The sequence below is a fragment of the Enoplosus armatus genome, chromosome 4, assembly GCF_043641665.1.
Source record: "Enoplosus armatus isolate fEnoArm2 chromosome 4, fEnoArm2.hap1, whole genome shotgun sequence".
Lineage (NCBI taxonomy): Eukaryota > Metazoa > Chordata > Actinopteri > Centrarchiformes > Enoplosidae > Enoplosus > Enoplosus armatus.
Window position 1 is genome coordinate 23,888,853 of NC_092183.1, and position 24,563 is coordinate 23,913,415.

General features: G+C 43.8%; 2 protein-coding genes across 2 annotated transcripts; both read left to right on the forward strand.

Annotated features, from left to right (window-relative positions):
- The first annotated feature begins 1,113 nt into the window (after positions 1–1,113).
- marveld2b (MARVEL domain containing 2b) lies at positions 1,114–17,141 on the forward strand. The gene is made up of 17 exons (XM_070903892.1): positions 1,114–1,138; positions 2,159–3,429; positions 3,615–3,650; positions 3,748–3,926; positions 4,122–4,293; positions 4,394–4,444; positions 5,799–5,907; positions 7,886–8,027; positions 9,398–9,475; positions 10,228–10,420; positions 10,481–10,942; positions 11,430–11,594; positions 12,991–13,106; positions 13,877–13,981; positions 14,215–14,386; positions 16,232–16,273; positions 16,370–17,141. The coding sequence occupies exons 2-17, from the start codon at positions 2,179–2,181 to the stop codon at positions 16,466–16,468; spliced, it is 3,372 nt and encodes a 1,123-aa protein (XP_070759993.1). The 5' UTR covers positions 1,114–1,138; positions 2,159–2,178; the 3' UTR covers positions 16,469–17,141.
- Positions 17,142–17,529: 388 nt separating this feature from the next.
- gtf2h2 (general transcription factor IIH, polypeptide 2) lies at positions 17,530–24,268 on the forward strand. Its single transcript, XM_070904102.1, has 15 exons — positions 17,530–17,553; positions 18,412–18,497; positions 18,894–18,971; positions 19,422–19,458; positions 20,271–20,357; positions 20,445–20,495; positions 21,189–21,243; positions 21,616–21,721; positions 21,810–21,900; positions 22,394–22,589; positions 22,874–22,937; positions 23,044–23,147; positions 23,307–23,409; positions 23,505–23,544; positions 24,023–24,268. Exons 2-15 carry the CDS (start codon positions 18,442–18,444, stop codon positions 24,131–24,133), a joined length of 1,179 nt encoding a protein of 392 aa, XP_070760203.1. The 5' UTR covers positions 17,530–17,553; positions 18,412–18,441; the 3' UTR covers positions 24,134–24,268.
- Positions 24,269–24,563: the final 295 nt, after the last annotated feature.

Genomic DNA, 24,563 nt, shown 5'->3' on the forward strand with positions numbered 1-24,563 from the left:
ACATATATATAAATTATAATAAGCATGCATTTAATTAATTTCTGTGAAGAAGACAACTAAATGTAAGGGTTTAGAAATATCTTTATTTATTTATTTATTATAAAGCCAGGCTACTTGGACTATTAAAACATTTGTATGATAGTGAAATTAAAAGAAAATCATAATACAGTGTAGAATTGTGTTTCTAAAAATATAAGGAAAGATCGCCCGATACATTGCAATATACACAGGAATTCTATCTACCTGTTCAGCATTTTATACAAGCTGCTAGTTTTACACAAACTTCCTGCAGGTGTCAAGTTCATTATTTAGGTTCATTGTACAGTTAATTGTTCTGTGCTGTTCATGTTGTTTTTTTTGTTTTTTAATGCAATGAATAGAATACATGAGGATAATTCAAAAGAAGTAGGCTGCCGTTTCCCCTTTTTATGTGGGTGGGGGTTGTCAGTGTATATACAATAGGGGTCCCTTAAGAAAAAGAATGGGAAATACTGGTCTGAGTCATACTTAGTGCAAATATGTCAGGAGCCAAAGTTGGTGTTAGTAGTTGGTCAAAGATGAGAAACTCCATTTTGAGATGAATATACTCAATATATATATATATATATATACATATATATATATCTCCTAAATATGTATCCGTAGAAAGATCAATATGTCAAATAGGCAACGTACAATAGGCCTACAATAGGAATGTTGGAGGAGAAGAATGCTAAATAAAAAACGACTGGAAGAAAATAATAATAATGATAATAATAACAAGAAGAAGAAGCATTGGAGCTTGCAGCATTCACACTTATAAATACTAGTTAAATACTTACCCGTCCCAGATATAAAGCAACACATACATTTAATGAACGAGTCTTGTTTTGAGAAGACCGTGAGAGGCGGCCTTGAACGCATCACCAGGCTGGTCGGACTGGCCAGGTGAGTCCCCCCCCCCCCCCTCCCTTGCGGCTGGAATCTGGGATCAGTTTCCTCTCCCGCTAATTAACCTCGGTTAACTCGGCGTTGACGGTGGTGCCTGACCTGGGATCAGCGTGAGAGTGTGTCGGAGAACAACAGCGGGGCGGGCGACCAGACTGGGGATGTCGCTATCTTGTTCACCGAGAGGAACACACGGGGAAGTCATCAGCAGGTAGGTCCGGCGTCCAAATATCGGCATTAGTTGTGTCATTTTCTGCTTGTAACGACCGGACTGTGGATGTTTTAACGTGTCAGACAGGCGGGATAGTTTGCCGCCGTAGTGTTCCTCAGCGTAAACTGCTGCGCTTTGTTTGTATTGATTCTTCTCCGGTGCACATTGGAGGTGGCCACAAGCAGAGACACCTCGTCTCCGCCAGTGCTGAAAGCCCTTCAGTGCGTGGTTTTTTTAGGTCTAAAAAGGGCAAAAGTATCCAGTTTTTAAACGGTAAAAAAAAAATCTGAAAAGGCAGAAAGAAAGAAAGAAAGAAATATAATTTTGTGTAACAGAATTTTTATTTCACTTTTAATGATCTTGTTAATAAATCTTGGATCCCTGTCCTAACCTCTGTGCTAAACTAACACATTACATACAGCAAAAAATCTCTTCCTCTTAATCAGTCATTTGGTCTGTGACTAAATTTTGTTTTTTAACTACACAGTTAAAGCAACTTTACGCAAGAATGTGTTTTGTTATGCGACTTGGCGCCCCCTACAGTTTTCAGAGTGCAATTCACCCTCATGCACGGCTGTGCTCCAGCGTTTTGTTGACGAGCCGTAGGATCTGATCTGGATTTGGTGGGCTGACGTGATTCGACAAGTTTGCTGACGCAGCCGAACGGGCAACGCAACACAAAGTGGGGAGTCTTGTGATTGGTTCGCTCGCTCCCTGAATATCGCTCCCTGTTCCTGTTCACGCGTGGAAATGCTGCAGAACATTTTTTCTTTGATATCTCTGGGTTTTTGGCTTGCTGGTTAGACCAAGCAAGACCTTTTGAAGACCTCGCCTTGAGCCGAGTGAAATGTCGTTGTGACGTACTATTCTTGTTCCTAGATCTCTCTGGCAAGTACAATGTTGTCATAACCGATAGAAATGATGTCCAAAGCCACGTAAAGACGACCCTAATTTTAATAACCAGAATGATCCATTTGTTGACAGCAGACCGCTTTAATCCTCTTTTGTTTTTCTCGTTAGCGAGCACAGTCCAGGTCCCGATGTCTTCAGGAGGAGCTGGTTCTGTCACCAGGTTCGACTGGGTGCGGAACATCCCGCACTATGACCAAGTCCCTGTGGGCTCCTTATGGCGGGACCCAGATGTCCCTCCGCCCCCGGCGCCCTTGCATGGAACAGTACCGGCCGGCAGCTTAGACCCCCTTCCCCCTCCCCCTCTACCAGAACAGCCAGCCGTAGGGCTTGAATCCTTCTGCCCCCTCAGCGATGATGAGCCAGTAGAGGGCGACTGTGACGCCATGGACATTAAACCAGTCCACCGTTTCATCCCAGACTCTGTCAAGAACTTCTTCCGTGGCAACAGCGGTAACCGTGGCAGCAAGGGTTGGTCCATTCCCCCTCCTCCACCACCTCCACCTGCCCCACACTCCCCTGGCCCCTGGTCTAGGAATAGCGACTACTGCAGCACCACGGCGGGAGTCCCCTGCTCACCTCCCCACTCCACCCCTCCATCTCCATCCCTTCCCGGCTCCTATCGGGACCCCTACGGCGGTTCTGGGGGCAGCTACACCTCTCAGAAGGAGCGAGATGGGCTGCTGCTGGGTGCTGACGCCTTTGACTCCACATCAGCAGTACCCACCAATCTCTCTGCCTTGACCTACCATGAGCGGGTGGAGGAGTACCACCAGCGCTACGCCTATATGAAGTCCTGGGCCGGCCTGCTGAGGATCCTGGGCTGCGTGGAGCTGCTGCTGGGAGCTGCTGTGTTCGCCTGCGTCTGCGCTTATGTTCATAAGGACAACGAGTGGTTCAATATGTACGGATACTCCCAGCCGCAGATGTTTGGGGGGCTCGGTGGAGGTGCTGGTGCATATGGATATGGGGGTGGTTACTACACAGGCCCCAAGACGCCTTTTGTCCTAGTGGTGGCCGGTCTTGCATGGATAGTGACTGTTATTCTGGTCGTTCTTGGGATGAGCCTATACTACAGGGCCATCCTTCTGGACTCTTCTTGGTGGCCTCTCACTGAGTGTTGCATCAACCTGGTCTTGGCGGTGCTCTACTTGGCAGCAGGGATAGTGTACGTGAGGGACACCACTCGAGGGGGGCTGTGCAACATGCCGGTCTTCAACAACGGCGTAAACGGAGCGTTCTGCCGCACCGAGGCCGGCCAGACGGCAGCCATCGTCTTCCTCTTCATCACCATGGTGCTCTACTTCATCAGTGCAGGAGTGTGTCTGAAGCTGTGGAGACACGAAGCGGCCAGGTTGAGGAAGGAGGGGCTGGCACAGGAGGTCTGACACACACACACACACACACACACACACAGAATGTAATAAATAACTACAAAAACTACAGTATAATGACTTGTAGTCAGTGGTGAGTTCATTAAAGTAGGCCGCTGAATTGTTTTCTTTGAACACTGTGAACGTCTATTGAATCACTTCCCCATCTCTTTTTCCCACCATAATAAACCCAGATGAAAACCATTGGATCATCAGTCCCGCTGTCTATCGTAAGTATCAAGGATCACTTTTGTAATGCTCTAGCAGACACTGAGCCGCACACAGTGTACATGCACCGAACACGCGGCTCTTGTTTATCTACCGTAGCTGGGTCCGTCCTCCAGGGCCTCGGAGCGTACTCCTCTCCCCACCATCCAGCCCGACATCATGGACGCCGCGAACAACTCTGCAGCCGCTCCGCTGATGGCACTGGAGCCGGAGATCCTTCGAGGCCACATACCAGCTGGGCACATCCCCAAACCCGTCGTCATAGCCGACTACGTGGCGTGAGTGTTGCCTTCACCAAAAATACACCCTGGATAAGAAAGCGCTTACATCGGAAACACACCATGAAGGAATCTCTTGCCAAAAGTGTTTGAATATATGGGGACCCACAGCAGATGTTATTAGGTGGTAATTTGGCCACCAGTTGTGTGAGATGGACTGGTTTTTGATGTCGTCCGTTTGTCCTGTTTCCACAGAAAGTACCCCAGCATCCGCTCAGAGGAGGAGAGGGACCAGTACAAGGCTGTGTTCAACGACCAGTACGCCGAGTACAAGGAGCTGCACGCCGAGGTTCAGGCCATGGCCAAGAAGTTTGAAGAGATGGACGAGATGATGCAGAACCTTCCCCCCCAGCCCTCCAGCCAAATGGTACAACCCTCACTCCGCTCCGCTTACACACAGGAACACACTTGGACACACACACACACACACTATGATTATGTCCAGTAACAGGCTCATTTTGTTTCAGGAGAAGGAGCGGATCAGTGGCATTTTAATGGAATATCAGAAGAAGAAAGCTGTAAGTATACGTCATAAAATTTCACTTTTATTCCCTAGAATGGGTCCATTCAATGTCGCCTTTTAGGAGACCCTCCCTGACCGTTAGACACCCAGATCTTTCAAGCTCATTGCCCCCAGTTTGTTACACAGACTCTCTGTTGTAAATGTGCAGTCCCCAAGATGACCCTGATGACTGCAGAGCCACAGAAGATATTGAACAATTGATCCTCCTCGTGGCAAGTAAACTGTGCCCCCCCCCCCTTTTCAAATAAGAAACTTTTTTTTCAAATTTGAAATTGACGCGTTCCGAAGTCGCAACTCGACTCGTCCCTTCCGGTAGGATTTCCTCCATCTGCCAATCCATTTCTGCCATTTCTGCCAAGATAAGTGGCAGAAAAAGGAATGGATGGAGGGTATGATATCACTGTCTCATTTTCTTGTAAGTACATAATAACTCAAAAGTTCAGTGATTTATTAAAGCTTCCACAAAACAAAAATGTGAACAAACGTAGGCTAAGGGTTGTAGATTGTGATAGATGTTGCACAGGTGTTCTTTAGGTTAGTTGGGGGATCTCATGAAAAGGAGCATGCAAGTTGGCCAAGAGAGCTTTTCAATAGTTTTCCTCCTTTTCACCCCAAACAAGCTTCATTTTCATTTGGACCTTCTGCCTTTGCACGCCAACCCCTCCATTTAAAAAGCAATAAGGCCAAAGCCATCTTTTTCTTCTTCATCAGAGACACTTCTAGGGCTTAACAATGAATCGAAATGTTGAAATCCCCCAATATGGTCAAGTGCAATATCCAAATCGCAGGAGCTGAACTCCCATCCCTACAGATCATATTCTCCAGATGGAAGGGAACGTGCTTGTTTGGAACCTGACCCCATCAAAAAAAAGAATCACATCATCAATGCGAAAAATGACCATTCCCACTAAAATTGTTATTCATATCACAATTGCTTGGTTTTACTTGTTTCTTCTTCTGGAGGTTAGGTATAGAGACCACTGTGTCATCCTAACGAAATGTTTTTAGAGTCCTCCTTTCCCGAGTCGCACAAACCAAAACCAAACCAGGTTTACAGTACTTCAGCGTTTGAGTCAAGAAAGGGATTTTCCATGCTGTTAATCATAACCAGTAAGTCACACTCGGAGAATGTAACCATGTTGTTATCAGCCTGCCCGAAACTATCATGAGGCTTTGATTGTTTCCTCCTCTTGTGCGTGACGAGAAGGGGAAGTAGAATGTGACACAGTTGAGGTTCGACCAACTAATGTCCTTCCCTAACTCTTAACTACTAGTTATTTAAACAAGTGACTTGGAGGCAGACATTCAGACACTGTTTACACAACGTTTATTTCTGTTTTTCTTGCCAGGACCCGACATATTTGGAAAAAAGGGATAGGTGTGAGTACCTGAAGAACAAGCTCTCCCACATCAAACAGAAGATTCAGGAGTACAACAAGGTCACAGACTGGAACGATGGCAACTAAACACTCGCAACTTCACGCTGCCATCAACACGCCTGGAATCCTATGTGCAGTCTGCAGCCATATGAGAAAACATGGGTGGGAACTGAACAACAGAATGTCCCTACGAAGTGTCCTCGTTGTTGGATGTATGGATGTTTTTACGCGCCTTGTTTGATACGCGCGTTTGCTACAACCATGATTAATTAATACAAGAAATTAAATGACCCTTGCCATCTCTTGAGCATGAGTAACGTGACAATCGAGCACATTTCCCTGAAACGCGTCACTGCGCAGGCTCTCCTAGCTAGACGTCCTGTCCGAACGCTGCAGAGTTTGTAGTTTTTGGTCAGATAGGGCATAGTTTGACGCGCCGTATGTGTCGTGCAGTGGAGGTTTAGCTGCTTGCCATGGTGCTTCTTGTATGCTGGTTTTTTGTTGTTTTTTTTCCCATTGAATTTCTTCTGTCCAGTAGTCTTCTCTCGGAACTGTGACACACAACGTGAAAACATTTACTCGAAGCTCTCCGCAGTAGACCGTAGGAACTGTCTCTCAGCTCAGTTTTTCGTCCCTCCTTTTTGTAAACTCTTTACTTGTACATTGATATGCTTGATCGATATGTGTATGTTATTGTTTTGTGTCACATCTGCCAATGAAGCACCTTTTATACAAATACACTTGTATTTTTTATTTTTTTTTACTTTAGCTGTGAATTTGAGTGACTTCTGTTGCATTCACTGTTTCAGTCCAATTGGCTGCACATGCTCAGTTAGTCCAGGGGCAGTGGTCGTGAATAAGGGTAGCCAATTATACTATAAAAACAGTCAAATCAGAAACAAAATTGTAAGTTTGTAATAGATATTTTTATTTATGTGTTCTAAATCCTTGTTTATTTATCCTAGTTTATCCTTGGTTTGCAAATGTGTTATTTCCTGTTGTTATAAGTTTGTAAGGCACAGTTACGATAGAGTTAATATGTGTATGACCATTATTACAGACCATCTGAAAAAACAATGTTTTGAGTCCTGTGGTCCAAATTCAATTTCTCTGTTAAACCGCTGAGGGGGAAATATAGTATAAATGAATGCAAATTATTACAACCACAGAGCAAAAATGTGCAGAATGTCTTTAAGCATGGGACGCCTGGTTGTTATGAGCAGTAGTAGTGGCAGGTAGGCAGGTAGTGTTAGGTAAATGAATCCCTAAGTAAGCATCCAGGAGGCTTTCTTACTACTGAAGAGGCGTGGTGAGCCCATGAGGGAAACTCAGGGACATTTTCAATCCTTTTCGATCAACAATGTGACCCGGAAGAAGTGGACAACTCGTGTCACCGGCCCTAAAATGGCTGCTATTGTGGCTCTGCCAGTTTCAGTCCGGAGGGACTGGTTTTTTTTTTTTTTTTGGGTGAGCTGAGAGGTGTATTGTTTTTTTTGTTTTTTTTTAAACTGGTGGCGTTTACTCAGCAAGGAAAGGCTGGATCCCACTGACAGACCCTCTCATTGCCCTCGGGTCAGCCTCCGCAGTAGTTTATTTAAAAGAAGCTTGGAATTTCATTTCATTGAACGTCATTTTTACATTAAGTGGCAAGTTAATTCCTCCTGGAATTTGTCACATTTTATTATTATTATTATGATGTAAAATAATTTACCTTTTTAATGTAGTTTTTTTTTTTCAAAATGAATTTTACATTAGTAGTAGGATTTGTCACGCTCCAAAAAATGAATTTAATGCAAAAAAAAAAAAAATCTAAATGTGAAATGATTATATTGGCATATAAACAGTGGATTTAATTGTAAACGCTGTAAGCTACAAGTTTGTCCCATTCCGATGGAGTGAAAACCTGCCCCACAACTGAAACCCAGAGCCTCCCCAACGATAACATCACTCTCGAGGGAGTGATGGGAAGAGTAAACGTGGTGGGGTCGGACAGGTTAGTCCTGTATTATGACTACGTCACGAGACACACACCTGCGGGCGCCTCTCTCTCTTTGTAGACCTACTCCCTGAAGCTCGCGCGCGCAGGGTGAGGCCGCGCGCGTCTCCAGTGTGGTGGTGGTGTTGGTGTTGTGTTCGAGTGCTGTTTGCGTTCTTCATCACTTCAGCGCCGCCGCGGGATCGGACGCTTCATCGTACCAGGTGGGTCAATTAGAGCACAATAATAACTACTGCGCGCAGTATTTACACCTTCCAGCTTCTCGCTTCGGGAGACTGGCGGGAGAAATTCAATTTGCTTTACTCGGTTTGTCGCGCGGTACGGTACATTTTATGCTCTTAAATGTTGTTTTAGCAGTTTTGTTTTTGGCTTGCTCTCCATGTTGCTCACCAGTTCGACTCAGTTCACAACAAAATGACACTTTACACGTAGAGCAGGTGTAGACCGTCCTCTCTTTAATATTAAATGTCCAACCCAGCATGAAATGATTGTTTTCAAATGTGAACCATTGATTTGGCATTAGTCTGGTGGGCAGTCCGTGGTCCCCGGTCCCTGAAACTAGCTAACCCGGCTCAGCAAGACGCGTCCTGCTGCTCACTGTCAGTCTCGGGGGTTTGTGTGCCACCCTCTTGTTGTTGCTGCTGCTTTGTTTCGCCACAAACAAACCGCCAGAAGTCCAAGCAGCAGCTCGCTGACGAAGGTCAATATTTGAAGATTTGTTCCTTAACAGAAGCGAGCTTTACTAGTTTACCTCCCACAACCAAACCACAAGCATAGCATTACATTTATTTTTATTTTTTTGTTATTGTTGTCCTATACCCTCCAGTCAGCCATTGGTTTCCATTCATATCAGCAGGCCTGGGTATGGGAACCTGTCAAGCTCTTCAGATATTGTCGGATTGGCAGTGTTGCTGACTTGCTCTTTAATTTTTTTCTAGACTTTTTTATTTAGACAATGTTTTTTTTGCATGACTGCTTGTGTTTGGACAATGTTTTTAATATAACATTGGTATCAATACCAAAACAAATATTGGCACTGGAATTGGAAAAAAACAAAAAAACGATACCCAAAAGTTTTTTTTTTTTTTATTCATTTGAAAAGTCAAATTACAACAACAAAACTTTTGCATTACCTAATTCAATCAGTTTCTCTAAGTTGTTTTGTTTTGGGGTTTTTTCCCCCCAAACTGAACGTCTACCTGTGAGGAAGGCAAAACCCATTCAAACGCGTTTGGGGAGAATGGCGGCAGCGATGTAAATTGCACCTGATGCATGGTAAATAGGATAAAACATGCAAACTACCTTTTTAGTGCTGCGTTGTCCCTCCAGTGGTCCCAAACTGTAGCTGCACACATTTGAGAGGTTAAGTTGCTGGGGTTTGTTGCAGAAGTCTGGGTGGCACTGTGTTGATATTTGGTGGGAAACCTGATGGGAAACGCAAAGGATGGCTGCTGCTGCTCCGCGGGCAGTAAAGGGGAGAGAGTTGATCGGACGGTGGTATTGATAGTTAACATTGTACAAAAGTCGCTGTCTTATGTTTTTGCAAACATTTATTATTATTTTTTTTTAACAGGGCTGAGTTCCAGTTGCACTTCAATATGCCGAACAAGAAACACAGCCCCCCGCCGTACCAGCCAAATAGCAGCAAACAGTAAGTTGACCTATACACATCTATGAATATTCTTGGGACCAGATGACTTGATGATTTGATTCATTGAAAATAATCATTAGTTACAACCCTAAAGGAGCAGTCATAGTTCAGTGAAGCATTTCTATTTGGGAGCCCACATTATTAGACCAAGCCCATCATATTAGCTGTTGTAATATTAGCTACAGGTAAGTATTCTGTCTTGGGTAGTCTGCCTTATTTTACATTATTACCGTGCAGACATGTTTTATTGTTATATTTTTCCTGGGGAGCATCCTTGTCTATTACAGAACCACCTCCTGTAATGCTGTGTGGACCAACTAGATATTGTTAGTGACATGCAGTGGCCAAAATTATAATTCTATAATATTGCCTCCTGTAGCTTTAACCCATGTCCCTCTGGAATATTAATCTACCTGAATGGGGCTTTAGTTATATCTTGTGCCTTGTTTTTGTAACAAGCGTGAAAATAGAGAGGAAACCGTAGACATTTTTAGTTTTAGAACTATTTAGATTACACATTGGAACTATTTCTTGATAGCTGCTTGGCTGGAGGGACTTTTCCTGCCCCCTGTGGCGTTTGCCAGGTTTGATCTCTGTCACGACTTTGCCAGCAAACCTTGGTTACCCCATGTATTGGTGGCCAAGATGCCATGTGAAAAAAAGACCCGCTTTTATTGGGGGGGGAAAAAAAAAGATGATAAATCAATTAGTCAGTCAACAAAACATGAATCTCTTGTCCTCTTCTGTTGTAGCCACAGCAGCAGGCACCGGCACAGTGAGCTCATGTCCAACCCAGCCTTTTCCTACTACCCAGGAGAGAAGATGCTCCACTTCTATCGCTGGACTTCGCCGCCGGGTGTGATGAAGATCTTGTGCATCATCATCATCATCATGTGTGTGGCCGTGTTCGCCTGTGTCGCTTCCACGCTGGCCTGGGACTATGACATGAGCCTCATGGGTCTGGGAGGAGGAGGGGGCTTGGTACCAGGTTACGGCGGCTCCTACGGCAGCTCCTACGGCGGCTCTTATGGCAGCGGCTCTTATGGCAGCGGTTATGGCGGCGGCTATGGCGGATCATACGGAGGCGGCAGCGGCATTGGCGGCTCCTATGGCTACGGGGGAGCGCAAATGGATCCCAAAGCTGGCAAAGGCTTCATCATCGCCATCGCTGCCATTACCTTCATAGCTGTACTCATCATATTTGTGTTGGTGGTTTCGAGGCAAAACGCCGCCCGCTCCTCAAAGTTCTACCTCGCAGCCATCATCATCTGTGCCATCTTGGCTTTTCTGATGATCATCGCGACGATTGTGTACCTGGTGGCCGTGAACCCAACAGCCCAGTCCACAGGGTCTGTCTACTACAGCCAGATCCGCCAGCTGTGTGCCCAGTACCAGACCCAGACCCAGGCCCAGGGCATCTTCCTCAACCAATACCTGTACCATTACTGTGTGGTGGAGCCCCAAGAGGTTTGAGATGCTTGCTTTTTTTGGGGGGGGGGGGGGGCGGGGGGTGGCTGTGGTGGTGTTTGGGTTCTATGAGGCAGGGTTTTATATACTGTATAGCTCCTTTACCAACAGGAATCTAGTAACTTTAGATTCGATTATTCAGTTTTAGCCATATAACCATATTTAATGATGTTATCTTAGAAGACCACACCAGCGTTCTTGCATGTTTTAGCCCCATGTACTACAAATCACTTGTGCTTTCACAAGGTATGATGCAGTGTTTTACCGTAGCTTTTTGAATGTTGGTTTTAATGAATTGGGCACATCCTTGAACACAGCCCTGTGTGGAGGAAGCAGCTTGGAGCCGTCCCGTTTTCCTCCGTCGACTCAGACCCAGTATTGATAGGTCTAGAGTCTTGCGTTAGCTCACACCTTCAGACCTCCCTGCAGTTTACCGTCCATCAGTGGATGTAATTTCCACTGACATTGAGTTCTGTGGTTCCTGCAGGCCATAGCTATTGTCCTGGGCTTCCTCGTGTTCATCGCCCTCATCATCCTGCTGGTGTTTGCAGTCAAGACTCGCTCCAAGATCAGGCGCTGGGGCCGGGACCGCGTTCTCTGGGAGGAAGTGAAGGTCATCAACGACGGTCTCCACAACAGTGTCGGCGAGTGGGTGAGTGTGTGTGTTTTTGGTGGAAGGAGACCTAAGCACATCAGGTCAATTCAACAAATTACAGTCATTTTAAACACAGTGAACTAAATCAAAAGCAGTACTTTTAAAACACACGTGCACAAAGTGTTAGTACATAAGAGTGGAATAAGGTGGTTTTTAACAACCTTAAAGCTACTTAAGGGGAAATTAAAGGGGGAAAAGTGGATTCCTGTTACTGGTTTGCTTCTTTTATAGTGTGTGGTGATTATTTGAGTAGAAACTGTTCATCGGTTTATTACTTTGCAAAACTATATACTACTATTGTCACAAAACAGCTACTTAGGAAAATATTTTACTTGAAGGAACCGGACACTGAGTCTAACCTACTCTATTCATAAAGAAAATGCAAAAGGGGGGGAAGGGGGTCAGGTGAGATTGGTTTCATTTCCAGTTTCTGGGTGTGGTCTGTTGTTAAGCCACTTGCAGTTGCAGCGCGATGTGCTGTGCTGTCAGGATGACGCGTTCTAAAAATAAACTTATCCAACAGCTATTAGAACGGGAGGGGATGTACAAAAGAACACTAATTCAGATCGGGACGTGTTCTTGCATTTCCAGTAATGACTTCGTGAGTGTTTTGCGTTTCGAGGACAGTGGCGCAAATGAAAGCATCCATGACAGCATAGTTTGCATTCCAAGTGTGTGAACTTTCCCCAGTTACGCATTCAGACTTGACATTTCAGCACTTGCACTGGCTGAGAGACGTTATCTAAGGCTTCCTGTTGATGGTGGCGATGGTGTCGGTGGTATTCAGGCATGCTGGGAGAAGCAGGTGAACCGGTTGGTCCTGTTGAATGCCACATACTACCAGAATGTTTATAACATGGAGAGGACAGGAACAATTATGAGAGGAGCTTCGGGAAAACCTGATCGAAACCTCAGGCAAGCCAAGGAGAAACAATGTGGTTGATAATGTCTTTGCAGCTACAGGTTTATTCCCTTTTTTGTTGTTGTTGTTGTTGGAATCGTTTTTTATCATTAAACGTTAATAGGATTATCTTTACAAGACACAGGGACTCAGAGGGGTACTCTAGTGTTTCAGCAGTGTACTTTCATGAAGTTGAGGGGACTTGTGAGAGGCAGCTGAAAATAGGAGTGGTCAGAACTGAAGCAGCTGAAGCCCGATTTTCAGCGGCTCAAGCTCCAAAAACACTGGATCCCGACACTTTGCATAATGCAGCTAGATAGCCAGAGACACTCTTCATTGGACTATCCATGCCCGGTGAATGCTCACCTCCAAACCCAAGCCCTGATGACATCATCCGGAGCCACATTTGACCAAAACTGAACTTATATCTACAGTAACACCTTCTTTGTCAAGCTCCTGATGAAAAATGTCCGACCTTGCCTCTTGTTCCAGGTGAACAATGTGTCCGGTGACCCAGAGGTGCAGCTGAATGACCATAATCCCAAAATTGGGGGGTCCAGAGACTATCTGGACCGGCTGGACCACATCAAGCCTCTTTACCTGCCAGGGTAAGCTACGCGTCATGCAGTACGCCTCACTTCTCTCAGTGCGAGATTGAACCCGATGAGTTCACTATAGGTCTTTTGTCAGCTCAATCTGCCGGCACTGATCTGAACATTGTCTATGGTGGGCTAATCTGAACTCATGTGAAGGGGCAATCCCCATTGAAGTCCAGATTTTTCCTGTGCGTATTAACGGCCCCTCAAATTAAAGAGTAAGCACTTCAAGCTCATTGTTTCATTTCAGATACGGTATATTTCAGTACAGAGCTACTACAGCAAAACTATACTATACTTCCACACTGCACTGAAGGTTTATTGAATAGAAGTTACCTGCCTCGTATATTGTCTGACAGCACTAAAAATGGGCAGATGACCCCCCACCCACTGGTTCTGCTCGAGGTTTCTGCCTCTTAAAAGGAAGTTTTTCCTTGCCACTGTCGCCAAAGTGCTTGCTCATGGTGGGAACAGTTGGGTCTCTGTAATAACATTATAAAGAGTCGGTCTAGACCTGCTCTATTTGTAAAGATGACTTTTGTTTTGATTTGGCGCTATATCAATAAAGCTGAATTAAAATTGAACTGAATTGAACACTGCTCGTCCTCCAATAACCAAGCTTTGTAATAAAACTGCACTACTGCTTTCCTAAAAACAGATTAGAGAGCAGTTCAAGACTAAACTGACTTTGATAGAGAGAATCCCCTTTTTATTAGGACTAAGCGTGCTTTGAAATAAAGGCTGCTACAAAAAAATGTATAAATCAGTCATTCAATTTGCAGAGATTCTGACATCAGCAGCTCTGTGGGGGGCGTGAAACCCCGGCTGAGGGACTACGACACCGGGGTGGAGTCTGGAGATGACCTGGAGGAGGAGGACTTCAGCGTGTGAGTGGATGTGAAGGGATCCGATAGCCAACGATAGTAATGATAATGAGATGAAAGATATTAAGCTGATTTTTCTAGTGTAGTTATGATGAATGACACGGTCTTTGGTTTGGCTGGGTTTGATTTGTATTTCTTCCCCATAAATCCATCTTGTGTGTGCGCTAGCAGATGTATTTAACGGAGGGCCACATCATAAATTGCCCAAGTCCATTTCATTCTGTTCTCGTCTGCAGTTTGTTTCCTTCCATTGTGGACGAGCAAGAGCGCCTGACCTACAAATTGGAGTTCGACCGGGATCACCAGGAGTACAAGAGCCTGCAGGCGGAGCTGGACAGCATGAACCAAGACCTGGCTGACCTGGACAGAGAGCTGAATAGACACACTGAGGGCAGTCCACAGTTCCTGGTGAGTGTGGCAGTGCCAGTTTTAGTTTTGGCTCTTTTTGAAGGGAGGATGGCCAAGTCCACCCTTCTTCCAAGAACTTGCCTCTTATATGTGGTTCTGATTACAAATAGAATGAGAGCAAACAGGAAAATGCCCCCCCCCCTGGTAGTGAGGTTTGGGTACTTTTTAACCTTTGGCCAAGGACTACAGACCACAGACTTGGCAAACTGTTCTCGACCATCTACCAGAAACACGTTGCATTCCTTGGTTTTTGTCGTGAAGGTGAGCATTACATTTAGTTTAGGGTAGAGTTTCTCATGCTAGGTTGGAGGGACCATACATAGGGGTGTCTTAATATGCAGAAGGTGTCACAAGAGGATTTAAAATGTTAAAACTGGAGACAAAAAAGAGGTGTTTCATCGGGGCTGCAATGTAAGTCCAACATGCTGATGACCTTGTTCTGTTGTCTCCTACTGGACAAGGACTACAGCAACAGCTGGACATAGTAGAAAAGCCAAACTTGGCCCGGCCGTAAATATGAAGAAAACTAATGTCATGATTCTTCAAAAAACACCCCAGATGTCAGGAGAGTCATACCTACCTTAGTGTAACCATAACAGCATCAGGGAGTTTCAACACGGCACTGGATGCACTAAAAGAGAAAGCTTGGAGAACTCTAAATGCAATTAAAACAACGTTTTATAATTTCCGAATTCCAATTGTAATCTGGCTTCAAGTATTTGATGGTGTCATCCAGTTCATTTCGCTGTGTGGTAGTGAAGTGTGGGCTCCACTCAGTCATCGTCGCTATACCCGCTGTGACAAACGGCCAACAGAATCTTTACATGCAGAATTCTGCAGATACATTTTACACGTACACAGAAAAACAACCAACAGATGCATATAGAGCATACCCACCGATGATTAACATTCAAAAGAGAGCCCTTTTTTAAATCACTTTAAATCCAGCCTCCCATATGTCAGTTGGTGCGAAATTATGAATTGGCAGAATATATCTCTGCTGTCGGAGAGAGAAAGCGGATACAGATCCTAACCAAGTACAGGCTCCGTGACCACAAACTGGTGACCGACACCCATTCACACTCAGGCTGATGTGATTTTTTTTTTGCTGGGGTCTGTTCCAAACGAGCATGTTCCTGTACATCTGGAGAATATGATTTGTAGGTCGGGCATCTCTGTTGCAACACGTTACCTTTTTGTCAAAAAAACTGTAGCTCCTGCGATTTAGATACTGCACCTGGCCATTGTGATTTCAATATTATTTTGATTAATAGTTCAGCTCCAATGGCGTTGCCAAACTGGAGCGTGGGCCTGGCGCAAATTGTCCAAGACCAGTCCTCATTCAATTCAGTGGCATCATCCCACACCATGTCCTGAACGCACACAATCAAATTTCTCTGAAGGGGGTGGTTGCTAATGCTGCATACATTGTGTCATCCCTTCTTCAAAAAGAGTTAGAACCTGCTCATTGCTGCTTGACCTATATATATATATATATATATATATATATATATATATATATATATATATATATATATATAATTTATTTTTTTCTATGTTATTTTTTGCTCATCTTCTAACAGCAAAATCTCTCTACACACACGTTTTTATTTCACACTTTCTTTGGTGATGCAAACGTCTGTTTCCCATGCCAATAAAGCCCCTTTGAATTGAATTGATAAGCGTGTGATTCACAGGCAAATTCAGACACCTTCGATTGCAGAGGTAGTTAGAATGTCACAAAAAGCTGAATGAAAACGATGGTTTAACATAAAACGTGTGTGTGTGTGTGTGTGTGTGAATCTGGGGCGGTACATCATTGACCACTATCTTTTCTAATCCCAGGATGCCATGGATGAGTACGCCAGACTGAAGAGCCTCAAGAAGGTAATGCATGTACAGTGATTTCCCGCAGTGTTGCTCTTCACAGTGAGGTTTCGTGAATAAAATGCAAATGTTTGAAACATGTCCTGTCCTCTGCAGTCCCCAAGCTACGAGATTAAGAAGAAGAGGTGTAAATATCTCCGGTCCAAACTGTCGCACATCAAGAGGAAGATCAGTGAGTACGATCGCCGACCCTGACTCTTCCCTGTCCAGGTTCCCTCTGACCCCCCCCCAATGCACGGAAAAAGAGACAAATCTGCAATTTCCCACCCCACTGTGTTTGAATCTATCAAAAACATATATGGGACTACTATAACGAAAGTCTGTCGCCTTTTATATTACATCTGTATCAAACCAATCATCTGAGATTTTGGGGTGAAAGAAATGTGGATGTTTTTTTTTTTTCACTATTGACTTTATTCAATTCTTCAACCTCTGTGAGTTTTATGAAGAACGATTTAGGTATATAAAATGTATTTTATTTAGATTCTCTCCTGAAAGTAGAAAGTGAGAGATGTTTTAGTTTCAGTGACTTTTTAATCAAGCCATTGTTTTGAGTCATTTATAGCCTGTTTTGTTTTTTTGTTGTTTTTTTTTTTTTTTAAAAAACAACACGTTTGATGTTTGTTTCATGAACAATGAAGGCACAGCTGAGATGACGCATTGATTTGCTTGTCATCATGAAGTCACTGACCCATCCCTTGTAAATAACAATTTAAGTTGTTCTGTCACAAACTTTTCTGTACTTTTTGTGCTGTATTTTCTGTAAATGACGAAACCTCTCTATCCTTTGTAATTGTAAGTTCTTATTATGGACCTTTTTTGTTATGGTGGCTATTAAAAGGAAAACTCCCAAAGTGGAACTAATCAATGGTGTGTCATTAACATTTGTATTGTACTGTAATGCATGTCATTTGTCGTTCCCACATTATTCAAAAGCCAATTAACAATCCCATTTCCATTGATGGAATGATGTGTGTAAGGTATATATTTTGGTGTGCAATCACAAAATTATGTCCGTTTTTTTAAGATATGTAAAGAGAATGTAATCTTTCAGTGGAAAAAATAGTTATTAATTTACATTGTTTTAAATAACATCTTAACATAGGTTCCACTGAAAATGAGACCCGTTATGGGAATTGTGCTGTTGTTAATAATAACAGTAATAGCAGTAAACTGAGCGGATGCCTTTCTCTGGAGTGCTAGACAGCACGTTTCTTTCCGGAATAAAAACTCCGCTGCACCAGCCGACGTCCGGTTGCACTCCGCCGGTATTGTTACAGGTACACCTGATTGTTTTTAGCTCAGCTAGCTTAGTGAGGCAGCAAGTAGCATCGCACGCAGCAAGAAGATGCTAACTAGCTGATACGTATCATAACTTGATTCACCATAGTACCTTTAATTACTTAGCTTAGCCCCATAACGCTCGTTAACAGAGTTGTTAGCTAGCTAGCTGTGTTAACAGTGAACTACCTCGAGTAGAAGACATTACATTGTCTGTTAACAGCGAGGTTTAATTTGAAATAACAAGTACGTGTATAATGTTCTTGATTCACTTTTCGGTCAGCCAATGACTCGGCTTAGATAGTAGGCGTCAGCTATTGTTTATAACGCTCTTCTAGATACGGTAATGTGTTCCGGTTTTGACACATGCCGAGCTCTGTTCAAATTCTGTCCAGTTTACTCGGAACTCAGCATTGCGTCGATCTGTCGCTACTTTGTGGAGCACAGTATTTTAGCAGTCCTTAGCGTATTCTGATATACAGGGTTCGGCGCATAATGCTATTGATTATCTGTGTCGTTAAGGCTGTTAGCTATTGTTTACTGACTTTGCATTTCACTGTGATTGTGTCTCATGTGACAAATAAACTTGAGTGATTGATTGAACTAGCTATGGCTAGGATCTCCCATAATATTCTCTCCATACTTGCAACTGAGCAATGCGTTTCTTATTTGTCTTTACTGCCTACTTTGTCGGGTCTTTCAGGGTGATTCCTAGAAGACTGTGCTAGTGTCTTCTGATAGACATTATTCCGCATATTTATAATTCATTCAAGTTTTAGATCAATAGAGTTTGACACAGTTAAACTTATGCCATGTGTTAATGTGAAGCTGTCGTCTCCCACTTCTTTGGCTATTAGCGCCCATTGAATTTCTGGCCGGTGGACGTTATGGATGAAGAACCAGAGAGAGCCAAACGCTGGGAGGGGGGCTATGAGAGGACATGGTAAGACTCAATGTTAAACTATGGGAATTTTCAACTTGAGATTCAGAGTCAGAAACTATTTATTGCCAAGTAACATACATTACAAGGAATTTGCCGTGGTCTGATGGTGCTACATTGTTTTTTAACATATAACATATAATCTGACAGACAACAAGCATGTAAAAATATAAAGGTAAAAGAATAAGATAAGATAAATAACAAACAGTGCAGTGACCAAAATAAAGTGTCCAGTATTGACCAGTAGGGGGTGCGTGCGTTAATGTAACGCAGGGGGGACGTATAACTTGTGTTTGTGTGTGTGTGTATGGGGGGGTCAGTGCAAGACTTTGGCCGTGTTCGTCAGATTATGTGTCGTCATTTGATGCAACTTTGTGGGACTTGCGTATCCTCTTATAGGGAGGTGCTGAAGGAGGACGAATCTGGCTCACTCAAAGCCACGGTGGAAGAGATCCTGTTCCAGTCCAAGAGGAAAAGGTGTGTGTGTGTGTGTGTGTGTGTGTGTGTGTGTGTGTGTGTGTGTGTGTGTGTGTGCGCACGCTTGCGCAGGTTGTCTGACCACTTCAAAGTCACGTGATATAACAGTTGTTGTTCTTAAGACTAATAACACACAGTGCTGAAATTATATCTCTTTACACTCTTCTTCTCTGTACGATGTAAATGACCCCCTATTCCCCTCTGGATGACTTATAACAAAATATCTATTGCACTTTTAAATCCATTAGATGAATGCATTTTTCTTCTCATGCTCTTCCCCCTAAGAGTATTGTACATGCTACTATGTTGGAACGTTTTTTCCTTTGCTGCTGTACATTTATTGTTATGTCAAAACTCTGCATTGGTCAGTCCTACGCAGAAAATCCAGTACATTTTCTAAAAGGTTTATCGTTGTTCCAAACGTATCTGCTGCCTTGTTTACCTCCATAGGGTGATAGAGAGCCATGGACAAGTGAGGCTCGGAATGGTGAGTGAGTCGCGCCCCCTTCTTACAGAACCTTGTCCTTCACTCATTATCTGTATGGTTCTAAACCCCCAGGTCTCTTAAGATCTCATGTCAACATGGTGGCAGTTGCTACACAACATTATTAAGACCAGTAACATTGTGTATAAGATAATTGTTTCAGACATATCCATGAGCATTTGAATCTCTTATTTTACAATATAACTGTTAAAGCTACAGTAGGCAATATTATTAAATTATAATTTTGGTTGAAATAAGTCATTTTGACCATTGCATGTCACTAACAACATTTAATATAAAAAAAATGTGTGTCTGTGAGCATCCGCCCTCCTTTGTATTTCGTCTTTAAAAGAAACTGGACCAGGTCTGAATCAAACAACCAATCAGGGTGATCAGGGGGTTCTGTGTTTTGATACACTCCAATCCAGAAGGTGGAACTTTCTGGAGAAGCCCTTGTTTGTACAGAGTGGATATGATTGGCCAGTTACGTGCTAGCTAACCCCTGATTGGTTGTTTGATTCAGACCTGGTCCAGTTTTTTTAAAAGACTATATACACTTTTTCTTAAAGGAGCCCTTCAATTAGATATTGTTAGTGACATGCGATGGTCAAAAATTCATTATTTCAACCAAAATTGTAATTCAATAATATTGCCTACCGTAACTTTAATGTAACGTGCAAGTCATGAATAGCGCAGCAGTAGGTCAACAATAACAATAACATTAATTGTCGGTATCGGGCTTAGTGTATTTAACATGTTTAGACTGTATCATTACCAAAAAGGTCCTGATTTTAAGGGATGTCTCCGTGCTCTAGATGCGTCACCTCTACGTGGTGATCGACTGTTCAAGGAGCATGGAAGACCAGGACTTAAAACCAAGCCGCCTCGCCTCGACTCTAAAGGTAAATCCTGTCGTACTGCAGCCGCCGCCGTACGGTACGATTCGCTGTAAAGCCACCGTCTCATCTCCTTTCTCCTTTCCTCTTCAGCTGATGGAAGCTTTTGTCGATGAATATTTTGACCAAAACCCGATCAGTCAGGTATGTTTATATATATATATATATATATATATATTTATTTTTGCAGGTTTTACTATTTAGACTTCACATTTTAAATCCCTTCAGTTCTTGTTTAAACCCGGCAGGTTTCAGTTTATTGGAGACAAACAAAAAAAGTTATATTCTTATAATTATATTGTATAAAGATACAAGTAGTGAGTGGTGGTCAGCGCACAGGAATTATGTGACACTGTCCTTTTCTTTGTGAAGTGAATACGTGGCCTAATGGTTGGACAAAAGCAAGCAATCTTTGGACATATTTCCAACCTCTCATAACTTGTGATGGGAATTAGTGTGAAATGATCCATTGATGATGATGATAAATGATAAAAAAAAAAACCTTCAGTTGTTGCCCTAGTTTGATTGCATTACATTTTATAGGTTCTTATGTTGTTGCATGGTTTTCATAGTCCTACTTCATGAATGAGTCATTGATGGGAAACTATATAGGCCAGAAACGCAACAAATGCTGGAATACATCTTGGTGCCATTTGTCAATATTTGTTATTAGATTATTTAGACACACCAATAATCACTCTTATTTCATATAATCCGCCCATGTAAAGTGATGCAAATGATACGGATTTAAAAAGAAAGTGAGCAAAGAAATGTACCAGGACTGTTATGTCCAACAAGCTGCCGTGTGAACCTAACAGCGCGTGTCATTGTCCTCAGGTGGGTATCATCACCACAAAGAATAAAAGGGCCGAGAAGCTGACTGACCTGGCAGGTGAGGATCGCATAAACATGCTGACGTTTAGACTCCACAGACGATCCAAATCTTTGTCAAAACCTGTCGACATTTTCAGTGTGTAGGCCACCAGCTTTCAAGGTTGTTGATGTTGTTGTTTCACGTGGCAACGGGGACTTTGAAAACAGTAACGTGCACTTAGCGGAAGGGGACTGAAATAGTGGCCAGACTTATCCCAGCAGCCTACATCCGGTGAGTCAGGATAATTCGCTCCAAACCTGTTGATAGAAACGTGCCTAATTCGCATTTGTGACACTTCGAACTTTTCACTTACAGATGGCCTCCAGTCTCCAGAAGTAACCCATGCAGTTTTAACATATTGTGATGTGTATTGTTTTGTTTCACCGCCAGGAAATCCAAAGAAGCACGTTGCGGCTCTGAAGAAAGCGGTGGACACCGTGTGCGTAGGAGAGCCATCCCTGTACAACTCTCTCAACCTGGCCATACAGACCCTCAAGTAGGTTCTGCAGTGTTTTCATCTTTTCCATCGGTTCCTGTGCCATTACGAAATGTCACTCAGCTGGTGCCTTGTCTCTGTGATGAAGGCACATGCCCGGGCATACGAGCCGGGAGATCCTGATAATCCTCAGCAGCCTCACCACGTGTGACCCCGCCAACATCTGCGAGCTGATCAAGGTGAATCAGCTTAAACCCCTTACCCAGGGGTGCACAGGCATCCAGTGTCCAGTTATTAGTTGATAGGCAGTTTAGCCGCAGGGCTTACTGTATATCTGGCATTTTAGTTCAACTTAAAGGGGACCTATTATGCTCTTATTTTCTGTCATATATATAATGTTAGAATGTTGGATATTCATACTAAACGTTGCCAAATAATGAGGCAGGCTTCAGACTGCTCTGAACGCTCTGTTTCAGTTTTTTTTAACCGCCATGTCTATCTGATGTCAGATAGGCCCGGATGTCCTTATATGGTATCTCTGCTCCAGGCACAGACCAGATGTTTATGTTTATGTCAGCGTTGCTTAGTAAAGTTAGGTTTACAGTTTGCCTTTGGAATTTGAAATTCTTCCAAAGCCTTCCGGAACTTGGCCGGGCCAATCAGAAGAAAGTGGGCTTTAAGGGAGGGGGGCCTTAAAGAGACAGGAGCTCAAACGCATTCCCTCTCTGTCAGACCCTGAAGTCTCTGAAGGTACGGGTGTCGGTGATCGGACTGTCAGCGGAGGTCCGGGTGTGCACGGTGTTGACCAGGGAGACGGGAGGCTCGTACCACGTTATCCTGGACGAGAGTCACTTCAAAGAGCTGCTGATGCTGCACGTCAAACCTCCTCCAGCCAGCTCCTCATCTGAATGCTCTTTAATACGCATGGGTCAGTACACAGACGAGAACTTGGCCCACCACCCGCAGGGATAGGCATTGGGGGTGGGGTGCATTACAAGCCTCGCAGGAAGGTGGAGCGGTACCGGCTAGGTATAGTTGAGGGGAGTCCAAACTGATGATTGGAATCTTCCATCTTTCAGGGGGGCCAGCCCTACAGGGAAGGGAAATGTTTCTTTCTGTTTCCATGAAATACATTTTTTCATCAAAGTATTACTGTAACTAAACTGAACATTTGTCTCGGACCTACTTAATTTGAATCCTGCGCTCGCTCAGGTTTTCCTCAGCACACCATCGCCTCTCTCACTGACCAGGATGCCAAGCCTTCATTCAGCATGTCGTAAGTAGAGAACAGTGTGATTTTTTTTAAACCTCGCGGGCAGGGACTGTGTAGGAGAGTGAATTTCTCATTTTTCTAATGTGCTCCTCCTGGTGTGCTCTCCTAGTCATCTGGACGGCAGCGGTGGTCCAGGTCTGTCTCTGGGAGGATACTTTTGTCCACAGTGCCACGCCAAGTACACAGAGCTTCCTGTGGAGTGTAAAGTCTGTGGTATGTCCGATGGGAGGATTCAGCCTGTGTTTTTTGTTTCTTTCTGTGGCATCAAAACAGTACTGTAGTCCTTTTTTGCTGCTTTTAAAGGTACTGTGTGTGCAAGCCAATAGAATAGCTTTGACTGGTGTGTGTGTGTGTGTGTGTGTTGTCTCCAAGGTTTGACTCTGGTGTCGGCCCCCCATCTCGCCAGATCCTTCCACCACCTCTTCCCCCTCCGAGACTTTTTAGAGAGGCCCGTGGAGGAGCTTCAAGAAGACAGGTGGCTCTGATACACACACACACACACACACACACACACACACAGAAATTCTGTGCTGCTGTTTATCTAAACCTGTTGTTGTGATTTGGTTTCAGGTTCTGTCAGGCTTGTCAAGGGGAGCTGAAAGATAAAAGTGTAAGTACAGTAGCTGAGTGTATGTCTGGATCTGTTGAGGCCTTGCAGATGGTACAACATGGTACCCCTTTTTATTAGGCATTTAATACCTTTGTTAGAGGGAAATGAGGGAGATGTGAACCTTGGACTTTGCGGTTCATGGTCTGTGCCTTTACAGCTTGGCCACCAGGAGACCCTGAGCTTTATCATATCTATCATAGACTGTATATAAAGATGGCCGACATGTCTCCACTTCCTCCCACTGGGCAAAAATGAAGCCAAACTCTCCCGGATGCGGCCGCTGCCATCTTGCGCTGGTGACGTCATTTGGACCCAGAGCACACCGAAGTCAATCACAACTGTCAATCATGACGTTTCAGCCCGTTTTTTTTTTAAATATAATCAAATAAGGAATTAAAACCAAACTTATCAGAAAAAATGGTTACATTTTGAAAATTTCTTATTTGCTCTCTCTCCCTCTCTGTGTCTGCGTTTCTAGATATTCTCCTGTCCGTCGTGTCGCAGTGTGTTCTGTGTGGAGTGCGATCTCTTCATCCACGACTCGTTGCACTGCTGCCCCTGCTGTATCCACAGTCAGAGTGTCTCCTGAAGCTGAGAGGCTAACTGTCAGACAGAGATTGAAACAGACCCCCCCCCCCCCCCCCCCCCATTGGCTCATCATCATGTCCGTCTTATTAGTGTTGTCCAATTCTGAAAGGACGGATGTGATGTGCACAGGCTGTCAATGGAGCATCCAATGTTTTGAAGGTGTTAAATATTGGCACATTGTAGGAGGAAGCAGCTAAAGACAGTGCTGCTGAGTTGGGCCAAACCTCCTGTCTGCTCTGAGAACTGCGTCTGAGCCACCGTACACCGCTTTATACATGTTGGAAATGCTTTGTGTGCATTGTTTTCTACACAGTTTTGTACTACAGTTCTTTTTGTGACATGGTAATAAAGAAATACAATAAAATAGTTTTTTTTTGTACTTTTTGTAAGAAATGTATTGTGTCAAAACAGGCTTCATGTTGGAAAAAAAA